Source organism: Clarias gariepinus, chromosome 2 (assembly GCF_024256425.1).
Source record: "Clarias gariepinus isolate MV-2021 ecotype Netherlands chromosome 2, CGAR_prim_01v2, whole genome shotgun sequence".
NCBI classification, from domain to species: domain Eukaryota; kingdom Metazoa; phylum Chordata; class Actinopteri; order Siluriformes; family Clariidae; genus Clarias; species Clarias gariepinus.
This window is the reverse complement of record NC_071101.1, coordinates 8,628,917-8,651,616: the sequence shown is the minus strand read 5'-3', so window position 1 is coordinate 8,651,616 and position 22,700 is coordinate 8,628,917. Positions and strand designations below refer to the sequence as shown.

Below are 22,700 nucleotides of genomic sequence, written 5' to 3'. Positions count from 1 at the left end.
AACAATACTATAATAATAATAATAATAATAGTAATAATATTAATGTTTCTGAAAATGTCTGGTTGACAGAAAAATTGATCATGCAGGCACTATCTCATTCAATTTATCTCATCCAAGTTATTTCTCTCTGTTATTTTATTCATTGAACTCCTAAAATGATGTGCTTTATTTACATATCTTGTTTATTATTATTATTATTATTATTATTATTATTATTATTAAAATTTCACACTCAAAAATAAAAGACTTAATAGGAAATATTAAATATAAAAAAGAACAATAGAAGGGGAATTAACTAAGAAGGAATAAAATAACTGTAGAGTACAAAATATTAAATATAAAAAAATATATATGAAAAATATAGAAAAATAACCAAAAAAAACAGCTGTACAATATAGAAATATGGAATTTATGGATTTTTTTTGTGTGGGAATAAGGTTAAAATACAATACATAATTCATATACAATATTTAGTACATGATTCATAAACAATATATAATTCAAAGTGTCATAATTGTTATTTATTTACTATTTAGCATTGCTATAGTAACTTCTGTTCAGTTCTGTCTCTATGGCTGCTTGATATCTGGAATTTCCCTATCTGGATTAATAAAGTATCTATCTATCTATCTATCTATCTGTCTGTCTGTCTGTCTTGTTATTTTTATTATTGCGTGTATAATACGTGTACTTTGGTAAGACGCGACGCTGCCCCCTTGCGCACGAGGCAACGTCATGTGTAGCGCTGAAGCTCCTCGCCGTGTGCACGTGCTATCGTTATTCCGAGTTCATCCTGTATCTCGCGCAAGATCTCCAGTCATCCAGGTTGTGCTTATCTTATACGTCATTCAATCAGCAATCTTCAAAGATTTTCTAACACCTTGTAAAGTTATTGTGTTGCTCTTTGACTCTAAGGTTACATTGTTATATATCATCCCTAATAACTGTTCATTTTTACATTATTTTAACTATTACTTTAGAATAAAATAATTATTTTAAAATATTTTTATATCAGCCATTAAATTATTATTATTATTATTATTATTATTATTATAAACACCCGCCTAATATTGAGTAGTTCCCCCCATTTTGCCACCATAACACTGATGCACTGTGTGTTCTCACACCTTTCTATCACAACCAGCATTAACCTTTTCCTCAATCCGATCCACATTACTAGCGTTTCCATTGGATCAGACAGGCCAGCAATCCCTCCCCATGTGAGCTTTTGGTATGTCCTGCACTGCAGACCAGGAACATCCCACAAGTGCTGCAGTTTTGGAGTTGCTCTGATCTGGTCTGCTAGCCATCACAATCTGGACCTTGTTATTTCCTCTGGGTACTCCGGTTTCCTCCCACAGTCACAGTCACATGCAGATTAGGCTAACTGTCATTCTTAAATTAGCCATAGTCTGGGAGTGTGTATACAGTATGTGTGTGTGCCCTGTGATGAATTGGCACCCCATCTAAGTCTCCTGGGATAGGCTCCACTCCCCCCATGACACTGTACACAGGATTAAGCGGTATAGATGATGAGTGAGTAAGTGAATTCGTAAATCAGTATCTCAGTTTTTTAACATGGTCACCTTTTTTCCTTAAAACCTTGTTACTTGCCTGACTTTCTAATTATTTTCAATATTAACTAGATTCGAATTAACTAGACTTTAATATCTTTTTGACATAATAATTCACAAGTTTAAGATATGATGTCAATATTTTAACTTGTATTCTAGTTATTTTAATGTAATAACACATTATATGAATATACTATGTCAATATTTAGTGTAATAACCATTATTTAGTACATCTGTCTTTTAATTAGTTATTTGCTTATATTAATATATCATTATTTGGCACCAATCCATGCTGGTGGCCTTAAGGATTAAGGATCCCATTATATATCTAATAACTCACTATTTAACAATATTGTAATATTTTGACTTGTTATATTGTCTCAATATCACATTATTTGAACTTAATAACTTACCAGTTAAAGATTTTGACATTATTTTGGTTTAATAACTCTCCTTTTATAGATCTGGTATTTTTTCAACATACCATCTCATTATTTTACACTCCACAATCTAGACTAATTTACGAAAATATAAGTATTAAGCTCTTTTTCCATACATTGTCCTGCACCTAATATGTAATCCAGATGTTATTTTAGTGGAAGTCGGTTGAGATACAAATACGTCACTGTCAAAATGACTGCCATGTTCATTATGGGTATCACTTTCACTAGCAAGAAAAATATTGTTTAAACATGGTATATGGGTGTATTTTAAGCCAAATGGGATATTTGGGCGTGAAAGCGATTAACATTTAGAGAAGAGTTCAAGCACAGTATGGTGATGAGACTCTTAGCCGCAGTAAAACATTAGAATGGCACGAACGTTTTAAAGAAGGCTGTACGTCTATGAATGACGATCCTGGCCGAGGTGGCTCAGAGCCTACTGCAGTCATTACTGTGAACACTAAGCGAGTGGAACATTTGATGGATAACATGTCACCAACGTCTGGAAAAGATGCGTATGTCTGTGGGAACTGTACACACAATCATGGACCAACACCACTTACAAGTTACAAGAACGTTGGTATCCAAGCACTTGTGAAACACTGGGATAAGTGCATAATGTAGCCGGCGATTATATAGAGAAATAAAGGGAGTTTTGTCCCGCTTTGTCTTGAACACACTGTGTAAAATGACTAAGACTTGTTCTTGCTTTTGTTTTTCTTCCATTTTCAAGTCTTTAAAAGTTGTAAATACTTTGTGGTTTAGGGTGTGTGTGTGTGTGTGTGTGTGTGTTTGTGTGTAGAGGTGGTTGGCTGGGTGTGTGTGGGTGTGTGGGTATAAACTCTTTTTTCCCTAATTTTCATTTTCTCTTAACAGTTTACATATAACTGCCTATAAGATTTTACTTGTTTGAACTTAGTAGGATATAATAACAGGGATGTCAACTTTTTTATTTGATAAAATATGATTATATTAGCTGGGGGGGGCAAACTTTTACACTCAGCTCTTTCAGGGGTTATAACTAACAGCTAATTTGCAAATGGCATAGTGACATAGTGGCTAGTGCTGCCTTGCACCTCCAGGGTCCGGGTTCGTTTCCTGTCTCGGGGTCTGTGTGCATGGAGTTTGTATGTTCTCCATCTGCTTGGAGGGTTTCCTCCAGGTGCTCTGGTTTCCTCCCTCCCACAGTCCAAAAACATACAGATTAGGCTAATTATAATCATTCCAAAATTGTGTGTGTGAGCATGTGAGTTTATGTGTGTGTTATTCAGGGTATCCCCCACCTCGTGCGCCAAGTCTCCTGGGATAGGCTCCAGGCCTCCATAACCCTGTCTACAAGATAAAGTAAACTACCACTTACCAGTTACCACTATTGGGCCCTTAAACAAGGCCCTTAGCCCTCAACTGCTCGGATATATAATGAGATAAAATGTAACTCGATCTGGATTAATTAATTAATTCAAGCTTTTGGCAGACGCCCTTATCCAGATCGAGTTATAAAATCTAATTAATTAATTAATTAATTACTTAATAAAGCAATATAGATGATGTGTGAGTGAGTAAGTAAGGAAGAAGAAGAAACTGAAAATGTGATGCCACAGTACCAGGTGGACCAATCACATTTGGTGTGGTCTGAATCGCCGCTGTGTGTAGTTACATTTCTGGGGAAGTGCACGTCATGCTGAGTGAGAAACATAAATCAGGCATTAAAACTTAAAACTAGGCTCAAACAAACTGTACATAGACTATAGAATGACACTGACAAATAAAGACAAAAGGCATATGATAGATACCCGACACTAAAGCTCATTGACAAAATCATGACTCGGGGTAAACATTCACGTGAAGTGATCTGGTGAGGTGCAGTGGCTGATCAAGCTTCGGCGTGACCATGGCACAAAAGCTGGTTCTCCTAAACACTCCTGTGGTCTGATATCTACTTGGTTTATTTGTACATTTTGTGCGTTTTATTCTAAACAGGGGATTGAGGTGGATCTCATCAGGAACACTGTGCACCTGCTGGAAAGGCACCCTGAATGTAAGATTAGTCCACCACAGTGACACACACACACATACACTCCTTCATTTCTTCACACCAAGCAGTGGTTTAGTGTATGCAAACTGAGCAATGGATTCCAGTGCATTTACACCAGAATAAATACTGAACCTAACTAAACCAACAGGGGGGAAAAATGACTTTATTCTCTTGAATGACTGCATTTATTTATTTATTTATTTAAACAAATAACTTCAAGTTCTGCAGAACCAGGAACCAGTGTTCTTTAGTCACAGGCATTTATGCAAATTGTTAACAATTTAATAAGAATGCTATTAATAAGAATGACTGACTTTCATAACGATAATTCTTTATTTTGGTAAAAAAAAAAAAAAAAAAAGTGGTGACATGGCTCATTCAAAAGGAATAAAGCTGATGAAAGCAAGCGCTGAATGATGAAAGGACACAGAGGTATGTGTTTATTCTTGTGGCGTGTGGGAGTTTGCATATTGCGCTTCCTAGTTTGCATATTAGCAGACGTCTTGCCCTGGAGGTAGATGACTTTGTTGTTATCCTGTTATTTATTTCCAGGAGACAATTATACAGATGAAGTTGAAGATGATGACGATGATAATGATAATGATGATCTTCCATATAAAAGCTTGATGCTCACGTGTAGAAAGGATGATGGCCTTGGTCATCTAAAACAATTGATTTACTCAGATCTCACATATAACAGAAGCCATAACATTTAAATATCTGAATCATATCGATGATATGAACTCTAACCTGGGTATATGAGACTAAACAGTATAAATAAAAGAATAAATCATAGATACCTTATGAGAGCTGAGCTGGATACATTCCTCAGGGAAAGTTCCTGCCCGTTCTCAGAATATAGGCGTGTTAGTTCCAGTTCTAAATGCAAATCAACCAGGTGTGGTTGTACACCGTACAGCTCACTACAGCGTTACACTGAGGTGAACAGGTTCAGGTCTGCTGTGTGATGTGTTCGGATTTCAGATCATTACAGTCTCATGGGGATGACTTTTGATTGTGTAAAGCTGCTTTGCAACAATGACAATTGTTAAAAGCGCTATACAAATACATTGAATTTAATTGAATTAAATGACAGGGAGGTGAAAATATTGTACATTTTCTGCATAAATAAGAAACAAGGTGGATTTAATTTAATTTAATTTAATTTAATTTAATTTAATTTAATTTAATTTAATTTAATTTAATTTAATTTTATTTTATTTTATTTTATTTTATTAAAAAGCAAAGAATTCCAGAAGATCAAGATGAACACTAAAGTATCTTTGTTTATTAAAAAAAAGGGTGTCACTTAGAGTCAATCATATTTGCATAATGATTATAATTACTCTGTTCCAGAAGTGAGTGCATGAACGTCATACATATTCCACGAATCTGTACTAATACTTAAGTAGTTTTATTGGAAAATACTCTGTACTAGTACTCCACTCAAAAGTACACCAAATGTCTGTACTCCTACTTACTGTACATACACTGCATTATCTAACCAGTATTAGAAGCTTGAATTTCCTTACCTACTTGCTATGAGACATAAATGTGTGATGTGCCTTTTATTCGAGACATCTATATAAACTGACCCTGAATCAGTCTTAGAAAAAGTCTGTCTCTCTGTATGTCCAGCCAGATTTTGTCACAATATCACACAAGACTGGCTGGACAGAAATTTATGAAACTTTTGCATTTGTCTAAAGGTGAACTTGCAATATTAATTAAATCTTGATGAAATCCGAGAAAAAAATGTTAAATAGAAGACAATTTATAAACAGTTATGTGTCGGATTTAATTATCTACTTTAAAATAAACTACTAATGCGCTACTTGCGCAATGTAAATGAACACTTGTACCAATAGATATTAATTAGAAAAACTAAACTGAATATTTTTACTGGTATAAGTGGTATAAGTTAATTTTAACGCACTGGGGTCATTTTAAGACAAAACAATCTTTATCCAATCTTTTTTCGATTTCTCACTTACAGTACAAGGCGTAAGATACTCAACCTTACAGAATGTGATTTCTTTGTATTAATAAGTTAGACAGAGAGTTCTGCTGTACAGAAAGACAGACAGACAGACATGTACGTGGGCTTCAACCTGAAATAATAATATCACTGATTATATGAAAGATCAGCAGATTATTTTTTTAGCTTTAACCTTTTTCTCTAATTTTAACTCTAACTATTTCTAAAAACTTTGTAACCGTCGATGACGAGTGCTCACGCTAGTATACATTTTTAGTTTACATATTTTTAGCTTTAATCTTTACAAACTCTTCTACATTCTGAAAGAATTAATGTTTTTTTTTTGTTTATTTGTTTTTTGCCAAATAAGCCTTATTTCTCATAATTACAAAATGCATTTTTCAAAATGAGAAGTTTTTTAACAAAAAAAACAACAAAATCTTTTCTTTTAAAGGATCTTTTTCCATTTTTTTTGCTTTTCTTTTTAGAACAAAATGCTTTTTTTAAATTGAATATGATTGATGTTTTTTATAATAACAAGCAAGCTTCAAGCTCTTATAATAACAATAATACTAATAATAAAAATATTATATTAAAAATAATAAAACATTTGTCTTATACACCAGCATTTCATGTAATAACGAGATGCTGATGATTTTTGGTTCCTTGCATGGCGTTACTGTTTTTCTAACTATCCCTTAATTGGGTAAATAAAAGCTTTAAATGCTTAATTCTGATGGTATTTAGAATAGCTGTCAGTAGTAACAGGGTACAGCTGTATATAAACAGCGCCCTCTGCCGGCCGCGGCGTGTAATGCTCTATCTTTCTGTAGGATGATCGTAATCCTCAGATTTAATTTACCGCCATGTCTTTGAGGACTCTGCCTTTACTGATTATAAACCTGGGAGGAGAAATGCTTTACATTTTGGACCAGAGACTCCGAGCTCAGAGTGTTACAGATGATAAAATACCAAAAGGTAACCGTAGTTATAGTTATTTCCCCCCCTGAATCCCTGCGCACATTAGTGTTGTAGAGAAATCCTCTGTATCAGATGGAGGAGTTCATTCCTATTGTGTAGAAACCGAAGTGTATCCTCATCCCACAAACCTTTCACTCACTTCCCACACTCAGACCCAACACCTTGTGATGAGTTTTTAATGTCACCGTGTGTTAAAACAATGAGGAAGTCTCTATTAAACCACAGTAAAATCTTGCATAGGTGTGTTCACATCCTGCAAATGTGCGCAGGAAGTGTGAAAAATCCACTTAATATAATAAAAAAATCAAGTTACTGAAATAAAAAAAATAAAAAAAATTCTATATCAATAAAGGCATGACACCTTCTATTTAACACTTCTCTGTCAAAATATTTAAGTAGACAAATCAACCACTTGTTGGTTTTAATTATAATTGACAAGAAAAATAAGTCATAGTTATTTACTTTTTTTTTCTTTCATAAATACAGAGAATTAGTGATGGGTCGTTCATGAATGATTCGTTCTTTTCGACCGAATCTTTAACGTGACTCAGATGAACGAGTCGTCTCGGAGAGTAAGTCGTTCATTTTTTTATTGGGCATCGCAAAACCTCCGTATGTTATATACAGGAAACAGAAATGAGTCGTTACCTTTGAGTCTTTATCGGCCCCGAGTCGTTCGTTCCTTGGTCACGTGACTCCCATCGACGCTATGCGGTGCAATAGATTCAAACGACTCAGATTGGAAGATATGAGAGGTGAACTACTCATTCTGTTTATTATAATATATCCTTAGTGCCATTGTAATATTTACATTAATGGAACTATAGCCAAAATTGTGTATGTAGACGTATTGGGGGTATTTTTATTGAAAATGCAACATTTTCATTTATTTCTAATCAAAAGAACGAAATGACTTAAAAGAGATTCGTTCATTCATTAGTTTGAGATTTAAAGAACCAAGTCAGTAAAATGATTCGAACTTCCCATCACTACAGAGAATATAAAGTGCTCGCCCTATCATCCGGAGATTACGAGTTTGATTCCCGGGTGATGCTGTAACCTCTTGCAGCCGGAGGTCTAGAGAGAGCTGATTGGCCCAGCTCTCTCAGAGGGGAGGAATGAGAGGTACTTAGTGCTCTCACGACTCTACAGCCAATCAGGGGCATCTGTACGCTCACGCAAGCGGAAGGAGCGGATAGCGTTGTCCTCCGAGTGTGTTATGCCGCCCCCAGCGGTGCGTGAGCGAGCAGTTTAAAAAGTTGCGGTCGGCTGACGTCAAACTACTAACACTCAGTCGGTTATAAACTAAAGCGTTCCCATCAGGGAGGCACAGTGGTGTAGTGTTTACCCCTGTCGCCCCGCACCTCCAGGTTTCTGGTTTAATTCCCGCCTCGGGTCTGTGTGCGTGGAGTTTGTGTTAGGTAGCTGGTCAGAGCACTAGTTTTTAACAAGTTTAATGAGAGAAGGATAACCTAGACTCACTCATACGTAAATCGAACCAGGTGAATAAATGCTAACCTACAGATTCTTAAAAACTAACCAGGCGATTGAAAACACACACCCAGCATGTTAAACCTAACCAGGTGAGTGAAATCTACCCTCTAGACTCTTTACGCTTTTGGTTTAGTTAACTTTACCAAAAGCGTAAAAGGTAGCAAAACTGGTTAAAGCAAACCTTGTAAGTAAAATGCTGCACTGATTAAGCCTCAAGCCCAATGACAGCGCCTCATCGCACCTTGGAGACCCGTGTTTAAGAGCAGATTGCTGTGGTATTAAACAAAAAACTTATTGGTTTCACAGGAGGACAAAATCACACATTTATAACAACAACAATAATCACCTTGCTGTGTTTACATGGTTTGCAGGTTGGTTGGAGGATGACAGGAAAAGAGGTAAAGTGGTCTGTGAACGAGCTGCTGCTATAAAAACAATAATGCATTGGAAGAAGTGCACTACTCTCAGAGCTGCTGTTGTGGAATTCACCTAATACAGTGGGGCAAAAAAGTATTTAGTCAGCCACCAATTGTGCAAGTTCTCCCAATTAAAAAGATGAGAGAGGCCTGTATCATATAGAGGCATATCATATCATATCATTTTGATTCATACACATTCACATTTCATACAAACTTAGTTCTTTTGATTGTGTAAAGCTGCTTTGTGATGATGTAAATCGTTAAAAGCGCTATACAAATGAAATTGAATTGAATTGAATTGAACTGTAGTTTTCATCAAAGGTATACCACTATGAGACACAAAATGAGAAAAAAAAAATCCAGAAAATGACATTGTACAAATTATTTGCAAATTCTGGTGAAAAATAAGTATTTGGTCAATAACAGAATTTCATCTCAATACTTTGTTATATACCCTTTGTTGGCAATGACAGAGGTCAAACATTTTCTTCACAAGGTTTTCACACACTGTCGCTGGTATTTCGGCCCATTCCTCCATGCAGATCTCCTCTAGAGCAGTGATGTTTTCGGGCTATCGCTGGGCAACACGGACTTTTAACTCCCTCCAAAGATTTTCTATGGGGTTGAGATCTGGAGACTGGCTAGGCCACTCCAGGACCTTGAAATGCTTCTCACAAAGCCTCTCCTTCATTGCCCGGAGTGTGTGTTTGGGATCGTCATGCTGAAAAACCTAGCCATGTTTCATCTTCAATGCCCTTGCTGATGGAAGGAGGTTTTCACTCAAAATCTCACGATACATGGCCCCATTCATTCTTTCCTTTACATGGATCAGTCGTCCTGATCCCTTTGCAGAAAAACAGCCCCAAAGCATGATGTTTCCACCCCCATGCTTCACAGTAGGTATGGTGTTCTTTGGATGCAACTCAACATTCTTTCTCCTCCAAACACAGTTCTATTTTGGTTTCATCTGACCATATGACATTCTCCCAGTCCTTTTCTGGATCATCCAAATGCTCTCTAGCAAACTATGATAAGAATTACAGGCCTCTCTCATCTTTTTAAGTGGGAAAACTTGCACAATTGGTGGCTGACTAAATACTTTTTTGCCCCATTATATATTTCCCTCTATCCTGGAGTGTAGTGTGCTAATGTTAATATCTAGTATCCAGTTGCTTTTTGTAGCCGATATGGTTTCCCTCCTGATTTAGAAGTGCAGTGCGTTACTAGACTTTATAATCTGGATGCCTTTGCTATGACAGTGTGAGTGTGGTGTGCTTGTTGCCATTATCTGATCTCATTATTTCAGTGTTTCATTTTTCTTTTTCTGCCCCTGTATCTGTAGTGATGACTGATATAGTGGGTGTGATGTTCAGTAAGGCGTTTATGGAGGAGGTGACGCAGCCGCAGGACATGTACTCACACCGAGCTCTGCGCTGCGTGCTCACGCGCTTGGCTCACACCTCCATCATGAGGCTCAACTCCACCAGCATGGACAAGGTAGGGAGGTTAGGGAAGGGGACTGAGTAGGGTGGCTAGGAAGGGTGCACTGAAATGAATCACATTCCCATTGAGATGTTTTTGATAGATTATTTGTTTTATTTCATATTATATTGTGCCACAGTGTTAATGTTTAATCCAATGTCTAATGTCAAACAATATTTGATTGGTGGTTAAGTTTTTTTTCATATACACACAAACTTATCAAAGCAATATATATATGTCCATAATGTCCATGATGCTCGTGTGCAGCTGTATGACCTGATGACGATGGCGTTTAAGTACCAGATTGCCCTCTGTCCACGACCACGAGACCTACTACTCGTCTCCTTCAACCACATGGATGGGATCCGGGAGCTGGTTAAAGACAATCCCCGCCTTGTTAACCTCATCAATGATGCACAGCGTCTCATCATAGAGGTACCTTACAATAACTTTACAACACTGCACTTTTCCTTCAGTGGGTTTGATTAATGAAATATGCTTTAAAAATTAAACACTAACCTCACATCAGAAATGATTGCATTTCTCCAGTATTTCACTTTCATCAGTGTGTTGCAGATGTGCTGCACTGAAACTCACACACGGTAATGAGGAAATGATAGAATTGGGATCCATAATCCTGAAACCATTTATGTACATACTGTATTAGTAATGGAACCCCCTACATAGGGTCGATTTTTCTTTATCCCAACAGCACTGATTGTGGTCAGGAAAACTATAAACATCTATCCATCTAGGAACCTCTGTAGTTGTCCAAATAGGACTACAGAATGGTGATAACCCATTGTCTTTATGACAGTTTTTTAGCAATTTGGGAATGCTAGTTAGCCCAGAGGAAACCCATCAAACGTGTGTAAACCATGCAAACTCCATGCACACAGCCCTGACGTTGGAATTAAACCCAGACCCTGAAGTTGGAATGCAACAAGGCTAACCACTAAGCCACTAATTAGAGACACCAATCCGATAAGATGTGTGTTGACATGCTCAAAGTGTTTAATTAAAATCAAACTTTTTTTTGTCAAGTACAAAGTGATGAAGCTGGAAATATAACAGAAGAACTATTTTACTCCAGTGCTGAGGTTGGGTTAGAAGTGCTCCTTCCTCAGCTAGAGACCCAGTGGAGAAAAATAAGGATCAGGAATCAGGGTCTTCAATGATCATGGATGGAAATAAACTTTTCCTTTCCAAGAAACTCGATACATCACCTTGTATTATCCCCACGTGGGGCAAAAATGCAGACAAAGAAGATATATTTATTCCAAGAAAAGAAAAACAATCTGATCAAGTGTTTACATGGCTAATATTTACCTATTGAACAGATTATCAAAGGTTTACATCGCCCTTTCATTCTTATTGGACTGGATCGGGTCAAAAAGTTCTGACTAAGGTGTTTACATAAAAAAAAAATTCCATTGTTAGTGGATTGTTTGGGTCAATGTAAACATACTTAAGGTGACACGATGACCCAGTGGTCAGTACTGTGGCCTCACACCTCCAGATTCGCACCACAGGGCCTGTGTGCGTGTTAAGTTTGCATGTGCTCCCAATGCTTGGTGGGTTTCCTCCCACAGTCCAAAGACATGTAGATTAGGCTAATTGTAATTTGTGTTTTCTGAGTGTGTCTAAGTGAGTGCGTGTGTGCATACTTGCACACTGCAATGGATTGGCACGTGTCCAGGGTGTACCCTGCCTTGCGCCCAGAGTCCCCTTGGATAGTCTCCAGATCTCCTGTGACTCTGTACAGGATAACCAGTAAATAGATAGTAAGAGTTAATGATAGTAAACACACCTGTTGTTGAGCATTGAGTTTGCCAGATTGTTTTGTTTCATTTATTTGACAATATCTCTCTTTCTCTCTCTCTTTCTCTGTCATGTAATAGATGATCCGATGTTTGGTCCATAATGCTTGGATATGTTCCTATTGTGTTAACTATTAAGACTTAAAGGACTACATTATTAATTAATCTCATATATATCGAACAAAGCTTTTCTGTGAAATGTCATCCTCTAATGCCCCCCAGCCCTATGGGGTACTGCAAGGATCGATACTTGGCCCTATTCTGTTTTCCCAATACATGGTTCCTTTGAGCAGTATTATTAGAGTGCATAACGTCTCATTCTATTTCTATGCTGATGACATTCAATAATATTTGTGATCTTGCTTTCTCAGTGGCAGCCAAACTGAATTGGATATTAACAAACTTGTTTATATATTCTTCCTTCGTTGTAGATGTACACTCCTTTATCGGAAGGCGAGTTTCAGCTCATACGGCAGACGCTCCTCGCTTTCTTTCAGGACGTGCACATCAGGGTGAGGGTTTTTATACATCATTTTGTAGAAAATTCTTAAAAATTAAAGAAAATGTTCTGTGTACAAAACATGTTTAAAGGAAACCTCTTTGTTTTAAATATATACAAATGCATACTTTCTTTGCTTTGGAACACTTTATTGGCCAATTTAATGTCTTCCTATAAAATGTAAAATGAAAATATGTAAAATTTGTATAATTGGAACAGAAGCAAAAAGCGAAACATAAAAGTAAAATAAAATATGTATCTTATGTTTCTTAGAGGATATAAAAGTCATTCGATAAAATGTATCATGTGAATTTTTCTAGCTATATTTTGACTACTTTGTGGGTGCACAAACTTTTGCACTTGAGTGCTACAAGAAAAAAATTTGAAGCTGCCTTGTGATTTTCAACCTAAGAAATGTTTGTATCGTGAGTAATGTCACTGTAGTGTGGTACGTGGTGAATTTCTCACACTGATCCACTGCTAGCTGTAATGTTCCTGCGGCCAGGTCTCCATATTCCTGAAGGAGAATCTGCAGAAAGCAGACGGGCGATTTGTGATACAGACGTCAGGCCCGATGCCTCATGGCTCTGAAGTTCCAGGATTAATCAGGTACTCTGGTTTGTACAAATTGAAATTATACTGTGGCTAACAATTTCATAGCCTGCACTTCAGCTTTTAAATGTACATGGTTTGTGGTTTCTGACACACCGGTACTGATCCAGCTAGGAGGCGTGGCCTAATAGGTAAATAGGATTTATTATTATCTGCTTATTTATCACAAAAGTTACGTAGAAACAGCACCATTGCACTGGATATCATCGCTTAATTGGCATGTGTGATGATTTTATGTACAGTCAGCACAAGCTTAAAAACATTAGTTTAACTTGATTACCTTTGTAGATCCAGTGGAAACATGTGTCGGTTATAATAATAATAATAATAATAATAATAATAATAATTTGTTTTTTTAATTAGGAGATGAGGTATTGTCCAGAAGTCTAAGATACCCTGTGTTTTGTTTAATACAAATATATATAATATGTTATGACTTCATTACATCAGTACAAAAAAATATATAATTGTGATTCTTAAACATTAGTCCTGTAATACAGTATGTATGGCTTTTGCATGCATGGAAAAGGAAGCAGGAAGCAGACTGAGGCTGGTTCTGCAGGATGTTCAGTAAAACGAAGCAGCGAATTCTCTTATAAAACCACACAAATTGTACCTGAGACTTTCTTTGAAGCAAATGATCGTCACTCAAGTTATTGAATTTCTTTTATCAACTACAGTTTACTGCTTTTTATAGTATTTATTTGAATGTAGAAACTTTTTTTTGAAGGCATCCTTGCTCTACAGCTGTTATTTACATGTGCCTAAGACTTTAGCACAGTACTGAATACTAGGTGTTTTTTTTTTTCTTTTTTCTTTCTTTTTTTTAAGCTTGCCAGAAAGATTTACAATGTATGAGTAAAAGGTATAATTTCCTATAGTCATGGCATAGTGGTTAGCACTGTGACCTCCCACCTCCATGGAGTTTGTATGTTCTCCCCGTGTTTGGTGGGTGTCCTCCAAGTCCTCCAGTTTCCTCTTACAGTCCAAAGACACGCAGATTAGTTATTGTGTGTGTGTGTGTGCCCGGTGATGGATTGGCACACTGTCCAGGGTGTCCTCTAAAGTCAGGTTTCAGGTCCCCTGCCATCCTGTATACAGGAAGCGGTATAGACAATGAATGAACAAGTGAATAACTCTCTGATTAGGCCACTTATGGTTTAAGTTAGAATACAGCCTTTTTACATAGCCTTTTTATATACTTAACCGATGTATTTATCCAATATCACACTGGAAATACTAAATATTTGATGATTTGGTAATAGACACGAGCGCACAGGTCAAGTACCGTCGCTAATCACAGTCGATGTTAAACCGAAATTACATTAACATAAATACTAATGTAATAAACAAGAAATTACTATCAATTGAAAGAATTCGGAAACAATAGTTATCTTATTTATGTTGTGTTTATTTTATTTCATTGTATTTTTTACTCGGCCAGCACAAAGATCGCTAACTTCATTGAACATTGGCTAGCTAGCGCACATTTATTTGTACATCTCTGTTAAAGTTGCCTCCAGTAAAATGCAAGAAAATCTTACCCGTACAATCATAGTGATGTTCTACCTGTTCAGCTACTCTTTCTTCCTGTCTCAGGTACTATAACAGCCGGGGCAGGGTGGTGAGGAGGCGCGAGTTTGTGAGCGGAGGCAGATACACCAGCTCCGTGAGGGACGCCTCATTCGACGTGTCTGGAGACCGGGTGACACGTCTGGGTACTAACATGTAAACATCGCATGGATTATTTACTCAGAGTCACACTAATAACAGCACCTGAATAACAGCATTATATTTAAAACACCAGCAAACCTGAATCATGAGCCGTACTGATCCTGCCTGGAAGGAACATTTCTGGGAAGTTCGTATTCCTCTCACAAGGAGTTTGTGTGACCTCTGTCCTTGTGCAGGTACGGTGTGAGCTCCGACAAGGACACACACACCTCGGGAAGCTCCAAACACACCTGTAGAAGTGAACAGGTGAATGAACACCTACATCCAGAAAGAATAGACTTAGTTAATATTTCTTATGGCTTTATGTTATTTACGTGTTTATGAACATATCAGATGTGTATGTGTGTTGAGCAGGTCAGTGATGATCCAAACCCTCTGGCTAAAGCCGAGCTGAACCTCTTAGCCAAGCTGATGGGACAGATGGAGGTCTGGGATGTTGCTGATGCAGGGATGAGGGTCAATCTCTTCTCCTCAGATCAGGAGGAAGACGAGGAGTGAGTATTATTATTATTATTAGGGCCCAAGCTTATGCTCATACACACTTTCATGTAGGCACACAAAACTTCGTACACATTTAGAGCTCGTTGAGCTAAACAATTTTTGTTTATTGTATGTCCTGGGCTAAACTCAACAGGAGGCCGGTAATTTTGGGTCATTTCCTAAAACACACCTGATGGATTTTGATATACTCCTCCTAGGGAATTTATACGATCGTCACCAAACCGGTCCGATGTGATCCTAAGACATTGAGGACGCAAAATTGCAGAGGGATTTTTAATGTCTCAAATGGGTCAGCTGTGATAATGCCTTAAATTTACACCGGAAAATGATTAATAACTTTCTGTGTGGCATCATATTGAGTGACATCATCTTCAGTGACATCACAGTCATGTGACATTACATTGAGTAACATCATAGTGTGATGCTTATTTACAGCATCTGTGGCCTATTGAACACACGTACACATCACAAATGTTAACACTCACACACACAAGCACATCTCACACACACACACACACACACACACACACACACACACATGCATGCCACACATGCACACATACATATACACACATTACAGATGTTAAGACTCTCACAGACACACACGTATGCATGTACACACACACACACACATGCACACGAATACACACATTACAAATGTTAACACTCTCACATTCAACACACACACTAACGCACTCAACAAATATTTAGGGCCTAAACTGGCATCAGCCCTATATAGTGTCTAAAATGTGCAAGTTGTGCAGTGCACCTGGGCGGCGATGGCTTTTTGTACGTCTTAACACACTCAAATAGCACACAGGTTGTGCGGTGGACCCAGGGTGGCGATGGCGCAGGGTGCTTGGGCCCGTCATCGTTGCTTGCAACTATATTTATTATTATTATTATTATTATTATTACTGTGCTGGAGTTGCCCTTGCTGTATTTGCATGTCTTTACAGGAGAAGTGTGTCAGCGAGGGATGAGGCGTTCTGTGTGCTGAACATTCATGCTGTGAAGGTGAGCCACCACGAACTTTACAGGTTTACAGAGTGTCTCTTCCTATTTTTACATCCTGGATGGGAGGATGATGTTTAATGCAAACCGGCAGAGCTTCTTTGCCTATTCCCAACATGCATCGACTGCAAACACACATCGCCTCCCATCATGCATTGACTCCCCATGAGCGTCAACTCACAATATTGCATCACACGCATCAATTGGCAATAAACATCGGCAGCAAACACACATTCTCTTCTCTGGTTAATGCAGACCGGCAGAGCTCCTTTGTCTACTCCAAACACACTTTAACTCTAATCACACTTTAACTCTAATCACACTTTAACTCCTAACGTGATTCAACCTCCAACACATGTTGATTCCCATCACACATTGTCCCCAATCATGCATCAGCTCCAAACACACATGGATCAGCAGCACACACCAGCTCCAAACATACACTGACTCTTCTTTTCTTCTGTCCTCTCCTCTTTTCTACAATGTTCTTGTCTTCTATCTCTTCTCTTTACACAGCTCTTCTCTTTTCCTGTTATCTTTTCTTTTTTCTTTCTCTTCTCATCTGTTTTCTTCTCTTTTGTTCTCCTCTTCTCTTTTCATCTGTCTTATTCTCTTCTCTCCCATCTCTTCTCTTCTGTTCTTTTCTTCTTCCTATTTTTCTGCGTCTCTCCTCTCCTCTCCTGCTCTTCTCTAAAACACCAGTAATTGAACAGGTTGTAATTTCCCTAACCTGCCTGACAGATCTAGCATCTCTGTGACATTTGTCTCATATTGAGTCATTAAACATGCACATAATGAAATGAGAGAATTTGGAGAGAAAAAATATGCATTATAAAGTAAAAGCGTAGCAGTGTTTAATTCAAACAGCTCACTGTCATTCATTAGAAGAAAACAAAAACACAAACTTGTGCCTGTCTGTAACTCAGAATATGTGTGTGTGAGTCCTCAGGCTGATACCGAGCTGAACCACATCGCTGCCCAGTTCACCGATCAGGACGAAGTCGAGAGACCCAGCGACAAGGGAGAAGATCTACTGGCCATGATGGATGAGCTTTAAAACACAAAGAAATCTCTCTTACAGAAATATCACACCAGGCCATGATTGTTCTTCCTAATAATGTATTACTTCTTATTTTATTTCATTTTATTTATATTTAGGATTTTTAATTTAACCAGAATTACCAGGAGTAAAGGGGATTTTCAAGATTCCCAGCTGTTTGTCTCTTGGACAGTCCATCTTGGACAGAGACTCAACAAAAATCAGAAATGTCTATGAACTTGTCACAGGCTTTAACATGGCTGCTGTATATTCTAGTCTAAAAAAAAAAGGAAATAGATAGTAGTCATCATAATGAAAATAGATTTGGGTGTATATACATTTGATCATAAACTATTTACATCTCACGTGTGTGTGGGGGGGGGGGCTATGTGATCTGTGTAATGCTTCTGTAAGAAATTGATTTCGTTTTTCCATTTATGACTTTATTCTTAGGGTTTGATTTGCTTTTGTTACACTAAATAAATTGCTAAGGACAACACTTACCGAAAACTGTATTTACATAACATTAGTAGGGGCGTTCAAGTCAAACCAGGACTTTTGATTGTGCAGAATAACAGAACTAAATTATGGGAGTAAAAACTCCCTTTATTTCTTTGTATAACCTTAAACCCTGGCCTCTTAAAACCTCACTTAAAGTTGAAATGTCTTGGAGTGAGAACAGGACTGTACAGGGTATGTGGCAATAACTCCCAGCCGAGTTCCTGTAATGCGCAAGTGGTGTTGTTGAATGGTTGTCTGTGCAGTTAAATATTTTGTAAATTTAAGAATCAAACATAAATGAGTGAATGAATAAATCTTATATTGTAACCAAGGCTTTTTATTTGTTTAAGCTTAATCTATGATCCTTTAAACACAATGTGTTCTCCTATTACTTTGAAGAAAGGCTTTCCATAGAATTGAATGTGTCGATATCCCGGTATGGAGGATATTACTGAATATAACATACTGTATGTGATACACACTAGGGTTAATTGCACACTCACTTTATGTACATCTGTTACATGAATAAAGAAGTCTTTATTTAATCTGTACAGTTATTGAATGCTATGTATAGTGCCTTGTCTATAACAAATGTGCAGTATTTTCTCTACTTTGAAAGGCACAAACAGTCAGAATCAAATACCTTGTGTGTGATTCTGATTCTGTAATGAATAATAAAACTATAAATAATTAGTACTTTATTAATCCCCTGAGGGAATTTGTGATTTTCACATATTCCAGTTAGGAAGCTGGAGTCAGAGCGCAGGGTTCAGCCAGGATACAGCCTCGAACCTCCAACCTTCCGATCAGAAACCCAACGACCGTTTGAGCCACCATTGCCACAAAAACTGCCAGACAATACAATAAAACAAAAAAGATGAAACAGTGAAGCTTATCACGATAACTTTTACACAAATTTAAATTCTACACATTTAAATCTGTAAAAAAAAAATTGAATAAATACATTTTTAACCTGAAAAGTTCAAAGTGCGGTTCGGTCTTTGGCCGCTAGAGGGAAACAAACGCGCTTTAGAAATAAATGACGTCACCGCAATGCGGAAGCAAGAGGCGGAGCAATGAGGTTGTGAAAACTGTTACAGCGGTTAAAACGCCAAATAAGGTAACGCATAACAGACATTAAATGAATTTCTAATCACTCCTGTGTGTTTGAACATAGAATATAAGTCGGTAATATAAAAAAAAACTTTAAATTTTTATTAGTTAGTGTTTTGTCCAGGTGGAATCCTTGGTAGAAAAACGCGCGTACAGCTTGGGCGTGTCCTAAAGCGCTATGTAGTGTACTATGTAGGGAGCATTAAACTTTTACAGTAGTGCCGCGTGTATAGGGCGCTAGTACAGGGAGTAGAGAGGATTTTAGGACAAGACCGTGCTTGTTCATAAGACCATGCTGTTTGAAATAGACGTGCAGTTTGCGTTGGGTTAAATGGTGGCTTTAAGCTTGTAGGGTTCAACAGCAATAGTATTTCAGGATAACATTTTAGTTTTAAGTAATAATATGTCTCAGCCATAACATTATGACCACCTGTCTAATATTGAGTAGGTCCTCCTTTTGCCACCATAACAGTCAGGTGACACCTTTCTATCAAAACCAGCATTAACCTTTTTCTCAGTTGGATCTACACTAGTCCTTCTATTGGATCAGAATACACACAGGCCATCCATCACACACAACACACAGGCCTCCCCATGTCCATCAGTGAGCCCTGGCCGTCCATCATCCTGTCAGCCTTTTGAAAAAAGGGGCAAGTTGAGTGACTTTGACAAGGTGATCCAAGGAAGGTAAACTGGGCGGCCAAGGCTCACTGATGTACATGTGGAGTAAAGTCTGGCCTGTGTAGTCTGACCCCTGCTCCCGGCAAGGGGTCGCCACATCGAACACTTGGTCCAACATATAAGATTGGCAGCATTTTGTTTGTTTGTTTGTTTGTTTGTTTTGTTTGTGCTTGGGACCGGCATCGCATCCAGTGACTGGGGTTTGGCCACCGTCTGGAAATCGAACACAGGCCTTTTGCATTTGTAAAAACTCCCTTTATTTTTCTGTATAGTTCTATATAATGGCAAAAGAGATGGGGAGTCATAATGTTATTGCTGATAGTGTGTATACATACTGTATGTTCATGGTTGCACTTTGTTCTCTTCATGGGTTTCCTCTGGGTTCTCTGGTTTCCTCCATCTTCCCAGAAAAAGCCAAAGTAGTTGTGTTTCTCCTGGAATGTGAATGAGTGTGTGTGTGTGTGTGTGTGTGTGTGTGTGTATGGACTGCTGGCGTCTCATCCAGCGAGTGTTCCCTCTGGGTTAGTGATGTTTTTTTTTTTCCATGGGTTAAAGCCCTTGATCCAACCTTTAACCCTCAGTGCTCTGCCCCCTGCTGACTACCAGCCTGGGATGTGTGAAGAAAAGCATTTCACTCAACTGCAAAACGTGACAAACAAAAGCTTCTTACTCTGTTCCCCCTTCACACCCATCGTTCCCAGGGATAAAGGGCACATTCTTTCCTTCATATCATAAAATCAGATATCAGTGAACAATTATTCATGTAAAATTCATAAACTTAAATTACTTAAATACTAGGAAGTAAAGCCCAGATTTTATTCCAGTACAGATTTTTGTTCTATGCATGTTTCATTAATGCTGTTTATTTGCGTGTGTGTGTGTGAGATAGTGTTCGAGTGTGTATTGGATAATCAATGGCGACTCAGTCGATCGCAGAGCGAACCATCTCGGAAAACAGCCTGGTGGTGCTGCTGCAGGGTCTGCACGGTCAGGTGACCACGGTGGAGCTACGGGACGAGAGCTCGGCGCGGGGTCGCGTCCTCAACGTGGACGCCTTCATGAACGTGCGCCTGGAGGACGTCCTGTACCGGGACAGACGAGGAAAAGTCTCAGAGATGGCCGACTTGTTCGTGACCGGCCGTAACGTCCGCTACGTCCACATTCCTGACCAGGTGAACATCGTAGAGACCATTCAGAGCCAGCTGGAGAAAATCCACCGAGTGCGTCACTTCAAAGAGAAAGGGAAGAAGGAATACAGCAAGAAGAAGAAATAAGCCAGGAAGAGTTTGTGTTCGAGAGATTTGATTGGATTGGATTTTTTCGTTTTGTTTTAATTTTACAGTGGTGCTGTTTATTAGTTAAATGTTATTGTGGATGTCTCCTCTGTTCCTGTGTGACAAACTGACTGAAGAAGCTCTGAATGATGAGAACAGCTGTTTGTGTTACTTCATCGTGAAAACATGATTATGTATTAAGCGCACCGTGACTCGAGTCTGATATTTGTGCCTTCTGTAAGGAGGGTTTTTGGGGGGTAATAAACAAATCATTTAGAAAATGTAGTTTTAACCAAAAAAACACACTTTACTTTGATAAAACACACAATACTGCATTATTATACACAATACTATTATGAAGGAGTTACAGTACACTTATGGACTAATATGTTTAGGTGTCATCTCTTAAAGAGACTTTTAAATGTAGATCCCAACAACAGAGACTTCTGGGTTTACCCTTTCAGGAAGGTTTCTATACTGGTTTGTTCTCGGAAAGTCTAAGAGCCTTTAACCATCCATGGAACCCTTCAGGAACTCTTTTTGAGGAACCTTACAGATCTTTCGAATATTTTAAGAACATTTCAGAGTGTGTGCTGCTGTTGATTTTGTTTCTAAACTTGAATAAACTCTGTAATACATTAATTATTTTCAATAGAACGATACATCAGAGGGTTCTCTGTTTTCCTTTTACTTATGTATGCATATAGAACCATTTCAGGAACCTTTATGAACCTTTAACCATACACAGAACACTTGAACGTTTTTTTGGTTTCCAGGAATGTTAATCTTTTATGTAATGTTAAATGAGAATGTGGTTTGACCAACGTTCTAATTGTTGCAGAGATAATCGTTATTACAACAGATATTTTTCAGGCACATTATATTTGTCATTATACAGCGTAACCTGGTCTAGTAATTTCTGAAAGCTGTGATTCTAGGTCCACTGTGGGTTCAATTCGGTTCGAGTTTCCGACATTGCAATTTTCTTTTCAATTTAATTTAATAGCATTAATGTTTATTGTCAAAGTTGTCTTAAGCAGCTATATTTTTTACAGGTTGGTATTATTTAAAACACTAAAAAGCTGTGTATCTTGTCTTATTCATTTTTTTTAAAGTCCATGTCTTAGACAGATTGATAATTTTTTTACAGATGTTTTTTTGCTCCACTCTCTAGTCCAGAAGGTGGCGATATTTCATAAACCATGCATAAATAACAAGTTTTGCAACAAAAAATACAGGTATTTGTGAAAAATTAAATTGGTTTGTATTTTATACTTAAGTGGTAAGAGTTTCAAGGATTTTGTCGATTTTAGACCATTTAACATTTGCAAGATTATCTCGATAGTTTTAAAAGTGTAAATCGATTCTGCATCAGATCGATTTAATTAATAATTTATATTATTTTAATAATTATTATATATATATATATATATATAATCTTCACTTTGTAAACCTTTCTTCTGGTTTTACTTTCAGGTTAAAAAGGTTCAAAGTTAAAGAAACCTT

General features: G+C 37.7%; 2 protein-coding genes across 2 annotated transcripts; both read left to right on the top strand.

The window, feature by feature from the left end:
- Nucleotides 1-6,896: 6,896 nt before the first annotated feature.
- oscp1a (organic solute carrier partner 1a) lies at nt 6,897-17,700 on the top strand. Its single transcript, XM_053488350.1, has 11 exons — nt 6,897-7,008; nt 8,877-8,903; nt 10,267-10,421; nt 10,674-10,841; nt 12,658-12,738; nt 13,231-13,334; nt 14,937-15,065; nt 15,248-15,317; nt 15,426-15,565; nt 16,532-16,589; nt 17,536-17,700. The coding sequence occupies exons 1-11, from the start codon at nt 6,897-6,899 to the stop codon at nt 17,641-17,643; spliced, it is 1,152 nt and encodes a 383-aa protein (XP_053344325.1). The 3' UTR covers nt 17,644-17,700.
- Nucleotides 17,701-19,174: 1,474 nt separating this feature from the next.
- Nucleotides 19,175-22,270, top strand: lsm10 (LSM10, U7 small nuclear RNA associated). The gene is made up of 2 exons (XM_053486731.1): nt 19,175-19,246; nt 20,810-22,270. The coding sequence occupies exon 2, from the start codon at nt 20,835-20,837 to the stop codon at nt 21,192-21,194; it is 360 nt and encodes a 119-aa protein (XP_053342706.1). The 5' UTR covers nt 19,175-19,246; nt 20,810-20,834; the 3' UTR covers nt 21,195-22,270.
- Nucleotides 22,271-22,700: the final 430 nt, after the last annotated feature.